The following is a 14621-nucleotide window of genomic DNA, read 5'->3' on the forward strand; positions in this document are numbered from 1 at the left end:
TTACAACAGGATGTTTACATCAACAATTATTATACATTCATGTGGAAAAAGCATTGTGACATTAATTAACTGATATTTTCATGTAAACCGTTTGCTAAGTGATATAAACTTATGAATTGGATTGGATTATTTTTGTATTGAATTGATTTTATATGTTCATATTGCCAAATAATACAGTGTTCAAGTTGTGACCATTGACATAAAAGTAGCTTACATGAAGAATATCTGCATAATTTGGGCATATAAATAAGTAGTGATGTGCATCCTCATATGCATGACCACATGAACATCGTGAATCATTGACAAGAAATCTATCATATTTATGTCATTTAAGTTGCTGCATCCCAATCTAATATGACAATGTAAAATTTGATTATTTCTAAGTCCATAAATCTGCATAATTTCGTGTCCATCACTATTGTCACTATGCAATCTGTTTTTAAATATTGAATACGATTCGGAATGTTACAAATGCCTTGCATAATCCATCAATTAGGCAGTTCCTTAGATTATGCCCAACACATACAAATAGGAACAGACATAAGGATTTTCAGTGTGAGTGACATACTGGATGCATAAAATGTTTGCCTTTTGAATCATGAAAACAAATCAAAAGTGTATTTTAAGTTGAAGACAGAATTTCAACATGATTATCAAGGACAGAATTTTCACAAGATCAACAACAGTTCTGAAATGATATATCTTAGGTTATGTACAAATATTCCTTAGTCTCATGTCCAGTTTGAGAAGTGTCATGCAGATGGCATCTGACTAAATTGCACAACACCAGGCACAAATTATTTTTACATTTGCTGTGTAACATTATACAATTATAGACTCTTGTAGAGGTCGATATCGGTTTTTATTGACCTGAGTAAAACAATATCGACCGAGCTTATGAGGTCGATATTGTTTTTCTCAGGTCAATAAAACCGACATCGACCTCTACAAGAGTCTATAATTGTTTTATTATATAATGAAAGAGAAACGGGTTTTAACATAAACTTTTAATGCACACACTGTGCCATCTATCCGAGTGATCTGATTGGCTGAAAAGCTGGGGAAGCCCCTTGGTACGGGATTCCTTGTCTATTTTTAGTAACCCAAGTCAATATCGTAATTTATCAGAAAACTCAAGTCAATATCTTGTTTTGTAGTCAATCATGTGACGGTCTTTTGACCAATCGTGGTACAGGAAAAATACTACCTATATAATAATATCTTATATATGCAAATGGTTTTTATTCAGGGATATTTGCAGATCAAATTCTGCAGGCAATACATTCATGAAATTGTTCTATCATCAAGGGTTATGATAGTAGGGAAAAGAAGAATTTCCGTCCTTGCCAACGTGTAATGGGTGTAGACTCAGAACCCATGGATTAAATGCAGCAATATGCAGAAAATCCCACATTAAACGTGGAAATAGCAACATAAACTTAATACCCCGCTACTGAAACAGTGGGTCAACTGGTGTTTACCCTTCTCAGTAGACACCTGGTGTCATTATTCCTATCCAAAAAAAGGGGCTGAGTAATAATCCAGCAAATTTTAGGCCAATCACTCTACTTGAGGTTTCTGGTAAAATCTTTTCTAAAATCTTATGTAACAGACTTTCGAAATGGGCTGATAATAAAATATCATTATTCCTGAACAGGCAGGTTTTAGGAAAGGCTTTCAAACGATTGACAATGTTTTTGTAATTGACACCTTCATTAATAAGTACCTATCACTTTATAAAGGTAGTCTTTACTGCGCTTTCATAGATCTGAAAGCAGCTTTTGATTCTGTTCATAGACCATCCCTATTTTACAAACTATGGATTGGTAATGTAAAGGGGAAACTGTTTAGACTTATCAAGAATATGTATGAAAATGTGAAATCATTGGTCAACAATGGCTGTAGTCCCTTCTTTGACTGCCTCTTTGGTGTACGACAAGGATGCCAATTGTCACCTTTCTTATTTTCATGTTTTGTAAATGATATAGCAGAGTTTCTGAGTGTAGATAAGCAATATTGTGTTAATCTAGACTTGCTGGATCTCTTCATACTCTTATTTGCTAATGATATAATCTTATTCTATAGCACTGTTATTGGTCTACAAAAAAGAATAGATGAACTGACAGATTACTGCAATAAGTGGCAACTAAAGGTAAATTCATCCAAGAGTAAAATTATTGTTTTTCGTAAGGCGGGTAGGCTTAAAAAGTATGAAAAGTTTTGTCCCAATGGCAGCCCGCTTGGTATTGTTCCCAGTTATAAATACCTTGGAGTACATCTTTCTAGCTCTGGTTCATGGTATAAATCTCAAAATATATGGTCTCAACAGGCTTGGAAAGTAATACTTTTGTTACAATCAAATGTGTACAATTTTCATAAACTCCCTTTGAAAATGTTACTTCATATCTTTAATGTTAAAGATCTGTCCCCAATATAGTTGCGAGAGCTGAACTGGAGAGATACTCATTAAAAGTAAATCAACATTTGAAAATAATTAAGTACTGGTTACGTTTATTATCCCAGCGTGAAGACAGTACCGGTATATTACATTACAGTTATGTATATCAGTACAACCGAGCTGAAAAGGGTCTGGATTGTTGGGCTCTTAAAGTTAAAAACCTTTTATGTTCTTATGGATTTGGTGAAATTTGGAACCAGCAATCTGTCTCCTGCATTCAATCATTTCTATCAGCTTTTAGAACACGGTGCACTGATATTGATAATCAGTTTCTCTTTGAATCGTTTGACAAACTATCTTCACTGTATTTTTATAAAACAATTAAGTTATCCAATGAATATGAAAACTATTTAAATGCTGTGAATATTGATGCATTTAGGATTACTCTCTCACAATTTTGTACATCCAGTAGTGATCTTATGATATCACAGGGTAGAAAATTAGGCATACCTAAAAGTGAAAGACTGTGTCCATGTTGTATCATCCCAAACATAGAAACAGAATACCATGTCTGTCTAGTGTGTCCATTTTATATTGACCTTAGAAGAAATTTCCTGCCATGTTTTTATTACAAATTTCGTTCAGAGTGTAAATGTAAACTTTTATTTACCACCAACAATACTTCCATGCTCAATAACCTTGCCAAGTTTACTTTCTTTGCTCTTAAAATGAGGAGCAAGCAATTGTCCATTACATAACCTACATATTCTATATTCACATGTATATTGTACCAGATATAACTTGTTGAACTCAAACATTGCTACATGCACTGGTGGCGCAGCATCAACATCTTTGTCAATACATTCATTGTGAAATGGGCCTGTGGCCTGATTTACCGAAATAAACTACTACTACTACTCACTCACTCAAATAAAGTACCAGAATTTGTACTTTGCTATGACGTGTTTTTCCAAATATAACACATAATATATAACATGAATTTTGAAATACAGTTCTTTTGTACTTTTTGGAATTTTTTTTTGTCATTTGCTTCAGATTAAAATGCAGCTGAATATACACCTTAAACCAGCCCAGAGTTCATTGCTCAGCGGGGAGCATACATTGTTAATCAATATAGCAACTTCTGCTTGTGACGGTTTTTTGTTTTCAAAATGGCCTTGGAACTGATTTTAGTAATAATGTTGAAGACTGTCCATGTAAAGTATAATTGTTTGCAGTAAAAATATGATAAACTTGGAATCTCTGAGTTAGAGGGTGTTTGATCAGCCAATTGAACAGCAACACTCAACATTAATAAATCGTCTACAATTTAGAGACCAGGAGAGAATCAGGCTAAAACAGCAGCATTGTTGTGGTACAAGTCAGACTTGACTCATTTAGTTCTACAGACTAATTCAATATTGGAAAATCAAATTATAGACTTACATAAGTGTATGCAGATATAGTGGGGTAAATATAAAAGATGGATTGCAAATGCATACTAATAGGAATTATTTATTCAGTTAATCTCTTAATCTTACATCTTATCCACTTGTTGACATTCCACACAGCAGAGGTCACATATTTGACTTGAGAAAAAATCTTATTGTTCTAAGCCATCCTTAAATCAGTGATAAATTTGAATTAATGAGCTTCCAAAAGTTCCAAGGATATTGGTATTCCTGAAATTTAATACCCATGATGTTCTCTGTTTGATTTTGATGTTTAGATGCCATACTGTTCTAAAATCATACAGAAAATTGCTATGAAAGAAAATCACAGACTTTCTTACCATATACAACCTCTTAAAATAGATCTGATGCAGTTAAATTATTTTGTTCATAAACAAACCTGAAAAGGATTTTCCTGTACTGAAATAAGCATAGGTAGGTGAAAAATATGCTGTGTTGTTTTATGGGGTTTCAGTTAAACTGATTGTTTGTATTTGTTTGACTTAACCAGTATGTGTAATGCTTATTATCATGCAGGCATCAGTTTGTTTACATACATGGACACTGCTGTTCCTTACCCTGCAGAGCTTAGCCTACTGTTTGTCCATCAGTGAATCCTGCGTTATAGCGAGGCCAGATGGTAATACAACAAGGTGAGGCAGTGAGCCGCGGCAATGACAACTGTCAGTGTGTGGATCTGTGTGGATGTTGCATACAGTGGCACACTTGTGCCTCGTGTGTGTTACAGTGCTTTTTGATGCTGCGTGTGCGCAGACAGAAAACACATAGTGACAGTGGCAGCACTTCACTCACGCACGGTGGTGGTAACCACTGGTGCACCCGTCCATTGTTTTACTGTTGATCGTGAACTCAAGTTGTTTGTAAACAGTCTCATCACCACTGGTTTTCACCATGCCAAGTTTCATCAGTGGACAAGGTAATTAGAGGGGCATGGTAAAAAATCATTAATATAATATGTAGTTTGCAGTTGAAAATATTCATTTTAAGTTAATTCCAGATTTTTGTCTGCATTATTGGTCACACTTATATGAATGCACCAATATGACTGGTAGTGATACAAATGTAACTGATAATGAAATTAGGACTCGATTTTAGATCGTTACCCTGCGGATACCAAAAGATTACTCATTAAGATGCAGAATTGATAGGTTAGGATGTGATGCCTTATTCTTGAATCAGTATTTCAGAAGAAATTTTGAACAAATAAATATTTCATGGTTATTGATCAGGCTGAATTTATCTCAGGTGAAATTTCTCTCTATATATACACTTGGAATATTCAAAATGATCTAAAATAGTTTTTTCTATAAATAACTAATTTAAACACATTCTGTGTTTTTACTGATCTTAAACGTTAATAAACTGATACACTTTCAATTCAAAACAGTTCAGTTCATAATTTCGAGGGGCGGTTGGGTAGCCTAATGGTTAAATAATTTCGAAGACCCGGTTCGAATCCCCACATGGGCACAATGTTCGAAGCCCATTTCTGGTGTCCCCCCGCCATGATATTGCTGGAATATTGCTGAAAGCGGCTTAAAACCAAACTCAGTCAGTCACTCATAATCTCGAATTGCAGAATAAGAAAATCCGTACCATTTTAGTAGTACCGGTACCCATTAGCTTTTCCTGGAATTTAGCGAGACGCGTGTTCAGTAACAGTACCGCGCGTGCTGAGCGTACATGTTATACCATGTTTGTAATCACTGTGCGAAAACACACGTACTTATAGACGCTGGTCTGTCAGTGGCACTATGAAGGACAATGTTTCCTCAGTCCGTCACTAGTACTTCATTTCCAGACATGGCTAGACACGACAAAGACCTTTGATATGAAATATCATATACTGGAGATGAGAGTACCATATTTGCGATGCTAGTACCGATCTCTAATAGAAGCAACTCTCCAATAGACGGAGGTTTGGTCATTGTGATGCTCTTGAAATCAACTTCAACCCCCAAACAATGTACAGCGTATACATGACTAACAGCCAAACTATGTAATTATTATTTGTTTTTGTAAGGGAGAGGTGTTCATATTTAATTTAATTTGAATAAAAATACGTTTAAACCAAGTTAGGGTGACTATAGAGGGGAAAGAACTAATGTGATAGCAATAGTCTATTGCGACATACTATTGCAACCGACTATTGCAATACTATCCAATAATCCAGATCAAGTAAACAGTTAAAGCATAAACTTATTGTAATTTATTCACATTTTCAAACTCTGAGTCGCATTCCGTGTTTGCCACCATGTTTGTTTAAAGGTCACATGCAACGTAAAACACAACTTTGCAGATTCTGATACCTTTCGGTATGGACTTACAGATACAAATCATCAAAAATGCAAATTCAACTTATAAAGTTGAAATATAATGCGATGAACAACCCCCCGCAAAATCGGAGTTCAAACGATTTACTAAATTCACCCCAGCACTTGGGGTGAATAGTGGTTTCAACAGCTGGGCAGCGCTCATAGCGCCTGAGCAGTGAAATAGGGTCGCGCAGCTTGGAAGCGGGATGTCCGGATTATAAGGTCATGAGCAGGAGTAGTCTAATAAAAAAAAGAAGTAAATAATCTACTCATTACATAAAAGAACCCTGTTAGAATAACGATCTACTCGGCGTTGTGTCAACCAGTGAGGTGTTCGACATTTCAAGACTGAAAACCTTCGCTGGCGGTGAATACTCGGTGAAGGCTTTGATGTGAGCTATTTTTCTAATGTTTTGTTGATATTTCACAGGCGCGAGCTTTTTATATGTTATGACAGTAGATTACCGATTTAACTGTTTATATAATTTCATTTGTCTATTTCACCACACGTTCTTCTTACCGAGTCACTTTCTCAGTTCGATACTAAAAGCAATGTCATTATTTAGCATTGACAGAATTTCTAACTGTGATATAGATATGTCGTTGTCACAGACAAAACTCAATGTCTGTTTTATTGACACCTGTGTGTCTGCCTGCCTGTCTGCTAATGACAATATTCAATACACAACTTCGATCACTGACCACATCCAGTTTGAACTGAACACCTATCAGGCTATACACCATAAACAAAACGGCCCGAGTTCGGTCTCTGTCACATTATGTAATGACACAGACTGGCAGGTGTTATACTTGTACACATGACATGTTATGATGTCTGTTCATTGCAAAATGTTATACACAAAAAATGGGCATGTATTTACAAAACCCAACATCTCTATATACAGTGAAACAGACACACAATGAGCTGTGAGGGCATCGGCAAATGAACCAGCCAGTGAAAGTCTTCGTTACACATGAGTGCACACCCACCCGCACTGACTGGGTTTGGTATCCCGGGTGCTCCGTTTCGAGTGAAGTAAACCCAAGTACAAAATATTGCACTTTTGATTTGCGATTGTACGCTTATAATTTTGTTTATATGTTTTTTCATAATCAGCAATGTATATTATATGTCATGAATAAGTGATAATTGTGTTTTAATTGTGTTTGATTTTTTGGTTGCATTTGACCTTTAAGAGTGAGTGAGTGAGTGAGTATGGTTTTACGCCGCTTTTAGCAATATTCCAGCAATATCACGATGAGGGACACCAGAAATTGACCTTTAAGAAGTAACAGGGGCCGCTAACTTTATATCAAAGTGAACGAATCTGGTACTACCTGTATTTTGCGCTGCTCATTTATCAACAGAAGTCAATTACAAAACTATCGATAGTCATACATACTATCGATGCATCAATAGTTTTTCGTTTCTACCAGCAAGAAATTGCTATTGGAGACTCAACAATTGCAATCCATCGATAGTTCGATGCATCGTTACAGCGCTAGTAAAAATTCTTATTCTCCATAATGTAAGGAATCAATGAATATTTTCAATCTGTGCATCGGTCACTGCATATAATCCAGTCATCGTGACCGATGCAAAATCTGCTGAATGGTTGTGTTACTCCATAACATGTGAATCTTCTCTGGATGTTTGAAGACTACTTGACAGTCAACCTCCCAAGGTTAGACAAAGGCCATCACTTCAATATTCACTGACACTGTGAAAGTATTTCTGGTTTTGTAAGAGAAACCTTTAGTCTAAAATGAGTAAACACCATCAACAGCTGTTCACAATGTCACCAAGCGTCATGTGGTGTGTCTAGATACATCGATATTTATTCATTATCTGTACGTATAGTTGGGTTTACCAAAATTAATTTATAAATATTCAGTTAGATACCAAAAAAGTATATATGTTAGGGTTTTTTTATTTATCCAACAGTGGTTATAACCAACCTCTGCTTCAGTACAGAATAATCATCAATTATTTTGAATGAAGATAAGTATTGTCTATTCAATCCCTGCGTTTTTGTAGGGGTATTGAAATGGATTCTGTCCATCCATCGGTCTGTCCCTGCATGTAAGATAACATTTGAGAGCAAATTATATCATAATTTTTCTCCAAACCTGGCACATACATGATGTCTGGTTGCAAACTTGTGCGCTTCGATATTTGGGTACTTTTCAAAAGTTCAAGTTTCAAGTTTCAAGTTTTCTTCGGCTGAAAAAGGGGTGATTGCTCATTTCCAGGGAAGATCTCAAACACTACATCAAATTTCCTCACTAAGCTTAGCATTTTCTTAGGTCTTGGTGCCTTTTGATTGCTTGGGATTTTTTCTAAATAAATTTGTGAAATTTACATTGCAATAACTTTGACTGGAAAGGAGTGATGTGCTCATTTCAGAAGCAGATCTTAAAATCGTACGGTATTTTTCCAGCAAACTTCACCGCACATAGATTGGACTAGCGTTGGTCCGGTGTCTTATAATAGTTTGGGAGTTTTGACAAATGTATTTTCAAGTTCCAGGGCAACAGGGTGGCGGTGGGGTAGCCTAATGGTTAAAGCGTTGGCTCGTCACGCCGAAGACCCGGGTTCGATTCCCCACATGGGCACAATGTGTGAAGCCCATTTCTGGTGTCCCCCGCCGTGATATTGCTGGAATATTGCTAAAAGCGGCGTAAGTCAGTCAGTCCAGGGCAACAGCTTTGACTTTGATGACAAAGACAGTAGTGCTCCTTTCTGAGAATATTGTGAAAACTGTACAATATATCTTAACCAGTCTTGGCACATTATTATGTCTAGCAGAAAACTGATGCCTTTTCATAGTTTAGTACTTTTTAAAGTATAATTTATTGAGCTTCAAATGCAACAAGTTCCAAATATTTATCTTCACGAATATTTATCATTGATGGCCTGGATATCAGTGTTTTTTTGTTGAATCTGTGCATGAGTACAATGTAAATGTTAAAGTAAGTGATTAAATTCATCAGTACAGCATAACTGATCCATCAGTGATTATATTCAATCTTTTAATAGCGTAATTGATCAATAAATAATCCTAGTACATGTATCAGTATCAGTGAAATTGATCAGCCATCTTTTCTTCAGTACACCCCGAAGTGGTGTCTTTTGCTAATTACCGACTTGGGGCATTTTTTTTAATACATTTTCCAGGGAAATGAATTGGACTCAAAACGGAGGGTGGGCTTCATTTAAAAAACTTGCCAGATATATCAAACAGATCTTGAAGTGGTGCCTTTTGCTATTTGTTGATTTTTGGCATTTATATTTTTCATGATTTTGCATGGAAATGATTTGGACTTAGTCTAAAAAGGAAACAAGCTGGACTTGTCAGAAAAAGAAGTGACTGTCGGAAAAAGTGTTCTTTCAAATTTGTGGGGGCAGGTGGGATTTGTCATCTTCTGATGTCTCTTAATTTGAACATGCAGAAAGCAAGCCTATCCACCAGTGTCAGGGAAAGCTAATTATAAGATTGTTCATAAATGGCCAGAGCCAATCAAAAGGCATGTTTACATTTCAAAGACTGCAACAAAGCTCATACTGGTGATGGGGCTTGAAGGTAAACCTGCAGAAAACTGGTAATATGGCCTTGCTTGTTGTTTAACTCCGCACTCAGCAATATCTCAGCTATATTAAGTGAGTCATTATAATCAAGTCTGGACCAGACAATCCAATGATCAACAGCATTGAGCATCGATCTATGCAAATCGGATAAGATTTCATGTGTTAACCAAGTCAGCGAGTCTGACCACTATATCCCGTTAGTCGCCTTATAGGTCAAGCATGAGTTGCTGAAGACCAGTTGTAGCCCAGATCTTGATGGGTTTGGTAGTGGTATGTGATTGTGATAAGTCACAACAGATTCAGTGACCAGTTGTAGCCCAGATCTTGATGGGTTTGGTGGTGGTATGTGATAGTGATAAGTCACAACAGATTCAGTGACCAGTTGTAGCCCAGATCTTGATGGGTTTGGTGGTGGTATGTGATTGTGATAAGTCACAACAGATTCAGTGACCAGTTGTAGCCCAGATCTTGATGGGTTTGGTAGTGGTATGTGATTGTGATAAGTCACAACAGATTCAGTGACCAGTTGTAGCCCAGATCTTGATGGGTTTGGTGGTGGTATGTGATTGTGATAAGTCACAACAGATTCAGTGACCAGTTGTAGCCCAGATCTTGATGGGTTTGGTGGTGGTATGTGATAGTGATAAGTCACAACAGATTCAGTGACCAGTTGTAGCCCAGATCTTGATGGGTTTGGTAGTGGTATGTGATTGTGATAAGTCACAACAGATTCAGTGACCAGTTGTAGCCCAGATCTTGATGGGTTCACAACAGATTCAGTGTGGTGGTATGTGATTGTGATAAGTCACAACAGATTCAGTGACCAGTTGTAGCCCAGATCTTGATGGGTTTGGTGGTGGTATGTGATAGTGATAAGTCACAACAGATTCAGTGACCAGTTGTAGCCCAGATCTTGATGGGTTTGGTGGTGGTATGTGATAGTGATAAGTCACAACAGATTCAGTGACCAGTTGTAGCCCAGATCTTGATGGGTTTGGTGGTGGTATGTGATAGTGATAAGTCACAACAGATTCAGTGACCAGTTGTAGCCCAGATCTTGATGGGTTTGGTAGTGGTATGTGATAGTGATAAGTCACAACAGATTCAGTGACCAGTTGTAGCCCAGATCTTGATGGGTTTGGTGGTGGTATGTGATAGTGATAAGTCACAACAGATTCAGTGACCAGTTGTAGCCCAGATCTTGATGGGTTTGGTGGTGGTATGTGATAGTGATAAGTCACAACAGATTCAGTGACCAGTTGTAGCCCAGATCTTGATGGGTTTGGTAGTGGTATGTGATGATAAGTGATAAGTCACAACAGATTCAGTGACCAGTTGTAGCCCAGATCTTGATGGGTTTGGTGGTGGTATGTGATAGTGATAAGTCACAACAGATTCAGTGACCAGTTGTAGCCCAGATCTTGATGGGTTTGGTGGTGGTATGTGATAGTGATAAGTCACAACAGATTCAGTGACCAGTTGTAGCCCAGATCTTGATGGGTTTGGTAGTGGTAGGAGTTCGAAACCCCCCTTTTGAAAATGACTTAAGACCACATTGAAGATTTTTTTTGGCGTTGGCAAAGCCAGGGGTTGTTAAACCCCACCCCCAACCCCCACCCCCAACCCCACCCAAAAATTTCCTGGATCCGCCCATGAATTAGCAATCCAATGTATATCAACCTTGTCAATTGTATATACACGTGTATGTGCACTTATAGCTATTTCGAGTTATTTAATCATTCATCGTTTTCACTTGAACCCATACCAGAGTTGCCACAGGTCAGGGAAAAGTCAGGGAAGAAATTATTTTTTCAAGATCAGCGAAAAGTCAGGGAATTTTGTTACCAGTCAGTGAAAATTGAAGTTTTGGAAAAAAAGTCGGAAAATTGCCTTTGGTCATTGAAAACTAGTTCTTTTCAGACTTCACTGAGGCAACGATTGTGTGATTTTGAGTTCCATAACTGTATTAAATGTGTGGTATTATGACATTCAATTTACTTGTTTTGGCAGTGTCCATTTGTAGACATATTTTGGAATAACTTCCATGGATGTTTGACACAGTAATGTGACCAAATATTCAATCTAAAGGCCTCTGCTGAACTTGTTATATTTGGGTGTGACTCAAATACTGTCACAGATACTGTTTTTGACCTCTTACAATCAATGGCTATATTCTTTGTGTATAAATGTTGGAGTCAAGGGGTAAAACCATACATTGATGGTTTTGAGAAAGTTTATTTTAAACTCACAACAGTATTAGTATGAATGTGAGAGTGAATGAGTTTTTTTTTTTAGAAAATGTCAGAATTTCAGAATGTAAGATTTCATACTATACAAAGTCACCCTTTTCCTGGAGGTGATCCTCAATCTTGCAACAGGGACTTTCTGACAATGAAAACACTGAAATTAAAAAATAAAATAAAAACTCTTATGTCAGAGTTTGCCAGAGGTAATACTTCTGTGTCATACACATCATCTTGATGTTAGATGGATCTCTGTATTTGTTGGTTTACATTTGATTACTTTGTCTTAAGTAAAATGGATGGAAAGGTCGGCTGTAGGGGAGGTTGGAGGCCGAAATTTTATTTGTTTTCTTTTAATTTTGATCAGTGTAAAATCAAATTGGTCAGAGATAAGTTAGAAAAATCACTGAAAATGAACTTTCGTCATCTGTGGCAACCCTGCAAACCTATTGTGGGTATCCTTGTGCTCTCATTTACAGTCACCCGTGAAGGTCCGGGTTAGAATGAGCCTTCAGTAACCCATGCTTGTCGTAAGAGGCGACTAACGGGATCGGGTGGTCAGGCTCACTGGCTTGGTTGACACATGTCATCGGTTCCCAATTGCGCAGATCAATGCTCATGCTGTTGATCACGGGATTGTCTGGTCCAGACTCGATTATTTACAGACCGCCGTCATATAGCTGGAATATTGCTAAGTGCGGCGTAAAACTAAACTCACTCAATTACTCACTCATTTACAGTCACCATGATCACCTTGTTCGAATTATATTTGAATAAACTAACGTCAACGAAAATAAAACACCAGATGTACCTTGAACTTTTTCCAAAAGAGATTCAGATGTTTTTACGTTGATGGCTTTGTTTTAAACATCTTTTATTCATCCGTGAAACAGATTGGATGGAAAGCTGTCCAACTTGCAACTCCCTTTCCATAATATTTGGAGATTTTTCTTAAACGGTTTGATAAGACAGGAATATGCAGGTTATACTTTAGAATGTGTATGGTTATGAATACATTTAACAAGCTATTTATATCCTGTAAACTTGATGCTTCTATTGTGTTCAGATGTTTGGTTCATGAAGCAGAACTGATGAGTGGCATATCGAGATTGTAAAATGTTTTAATATTGTTTTTGCATATTTAACATATCAAATGATTATGTGAGTTATGGTAATTATATTTAGCTATTACAAAACAATTCAGCATTTGTATATGTCACAAAGGCTGCATGCTTTTCATGAAGAAATATTGTGTATTTTAAAGGAGACTTGTGCAAGCAGTGTTATACAGCTGCTCCTTTTAAAGATCTGATGATTGGCCAGAATATACAGAAATGTGGTTCAAATACAAAACATTTTAGGTTTCTGGTATGTTTGTACTTAGAGAGTACTGATTGCTTGCAGTTTGGTGCTTTTTGATACATTTTAGAATGATGTCATAAGTTTTCATATATTCACTTATTGCTATGTGACTGCGATATTGCTGATGCAATGAAAACATTTTCACCCACTCACTCATATGTTTACTGCAGTTTGTGGGAGTGTGGATAACCTGGTTGTGTTAGGCATCTCAATTAGCTGCACAGAGTTGCCTCCCCTGGCAGGCCAGAAACCCATGAATGCAGGTTTGAGTCCAGGTTCACCCGATTATGTTTTCTAAGCATGTCGGTATGAGTGCTTGAAGGTTTCACCAAAGTGGTAAACAAGACTGAGTCCTTCATAACTTGGAGCTTTCTTCCCTCATAAATCTCACATACCATGACATAACTGAAGTACTGATCGAAGCAGTCAAAACCAGAATCGCTTGGTCACCCACACAGTTAGTGCCACCAATGTTGTCTGTATGCCTATACAGGAAAGTACTGCTAATGAATTGCCTGCTAGCTGATGAAGTTTCTGTTGGCATAGCAAACCTTTATTTGCAAGTTTAATGAGCATCTTTGAATTGTGCTGTGTGAATGAATCTCCTTGTCTGTCAACAGCTGCATTAGATTGTGGTGCTATCACGTGGCAGTAATGTTTGATAAAGAAAATATCCCTATGTTTTACTGAGGACTTTATTTCCTAGCACCAAGAGAAAAATGAAAGATTCTACCTGAAACATGATTTTGCTGAAGTTAACAAATTTATAACAAAGTTAATAAAATAGATTGCAGATGCAAGTCCAGTTATCCAGTCAACACTTTTTACCACCAAGGATTAAATTGTGTTTGTCTGTACAGATTTGTTTTCTTGGTATTTTTAGTGTTACATGATCATGGCAAAAATAGTCTACACTCATTGTATGTATGTATTATGTGCACCTTCTGTGTGTGTTTGGATAAAAAGTGTGCATGTCTACTGTACATGTCCAGCGCAAGATGGTGTCATAGTGAGAGAGGGAGAGATGTGTATGTCCGATGCAACAGTGTATTGATGCTGACTAGAATGTCATGACACTAACAAAAATAGCATCAATCAGGTTACACTTGTAGAAAGTTTCTCACTGAGAGGTGAAGATGCAGACATCACTTGCCAAATCGACTTAGTGTTCTGAATGGGCGAAGGATATGTATAAGAATAGAATGGCAATATGTAATACATCGGATAATGCTACATGAAGGA

At 37.0% G+C, this 14621-nt stretch overlaps 1 protein-coding gene across 2 annotated transcripts in view; it reads left to right on the top strand.

The window, feature by feature from the left end:
* LOC124288601 (6-phosphofructo-2-kinase/fructose-2,6-bisphosphatase-like) overlaps positions 1-14621 on the top strand; it is a 119252-nt gene that overhangs the window by 18819 nt on the left and 85812 nt on the right. Inside the window, exon 1 of one of the 2 annotated variants that reach the window (XM_046725158.1) lies at positions 4627-4786. The exons of the other annotated variant lie outside the window; for it this stretch is intronic. Within the exon in view, the coding sequence (XP_046581114.1) occupies positions 4762-4786 (25 nt within the window). The 5' untranslated portion in view covers positions 4627-4761. Of the gene's footprint in view, positions 1-4626; positions 4787-14621 lie in introns of those variants that run through there. 2 annotated transcript variants of the gene reach the window in all.

Source organism: Haliotis rubra, unplaced genomic scaffold (genome assembly GCF_003918875.1).
Source record: "Haliotis rubra isolate DU_JTF1 unplaced genomic scaffold, ASM391887v1 Scf420, whole genome shotgun sequence".
Taxonomy (NCBI): domain Eukaryota; kingdom Metazoa; phylum Mollusca; class Gastropoda; order Lepetellida; family Haliotidae; genus Haliotis; species Haliotis rubra.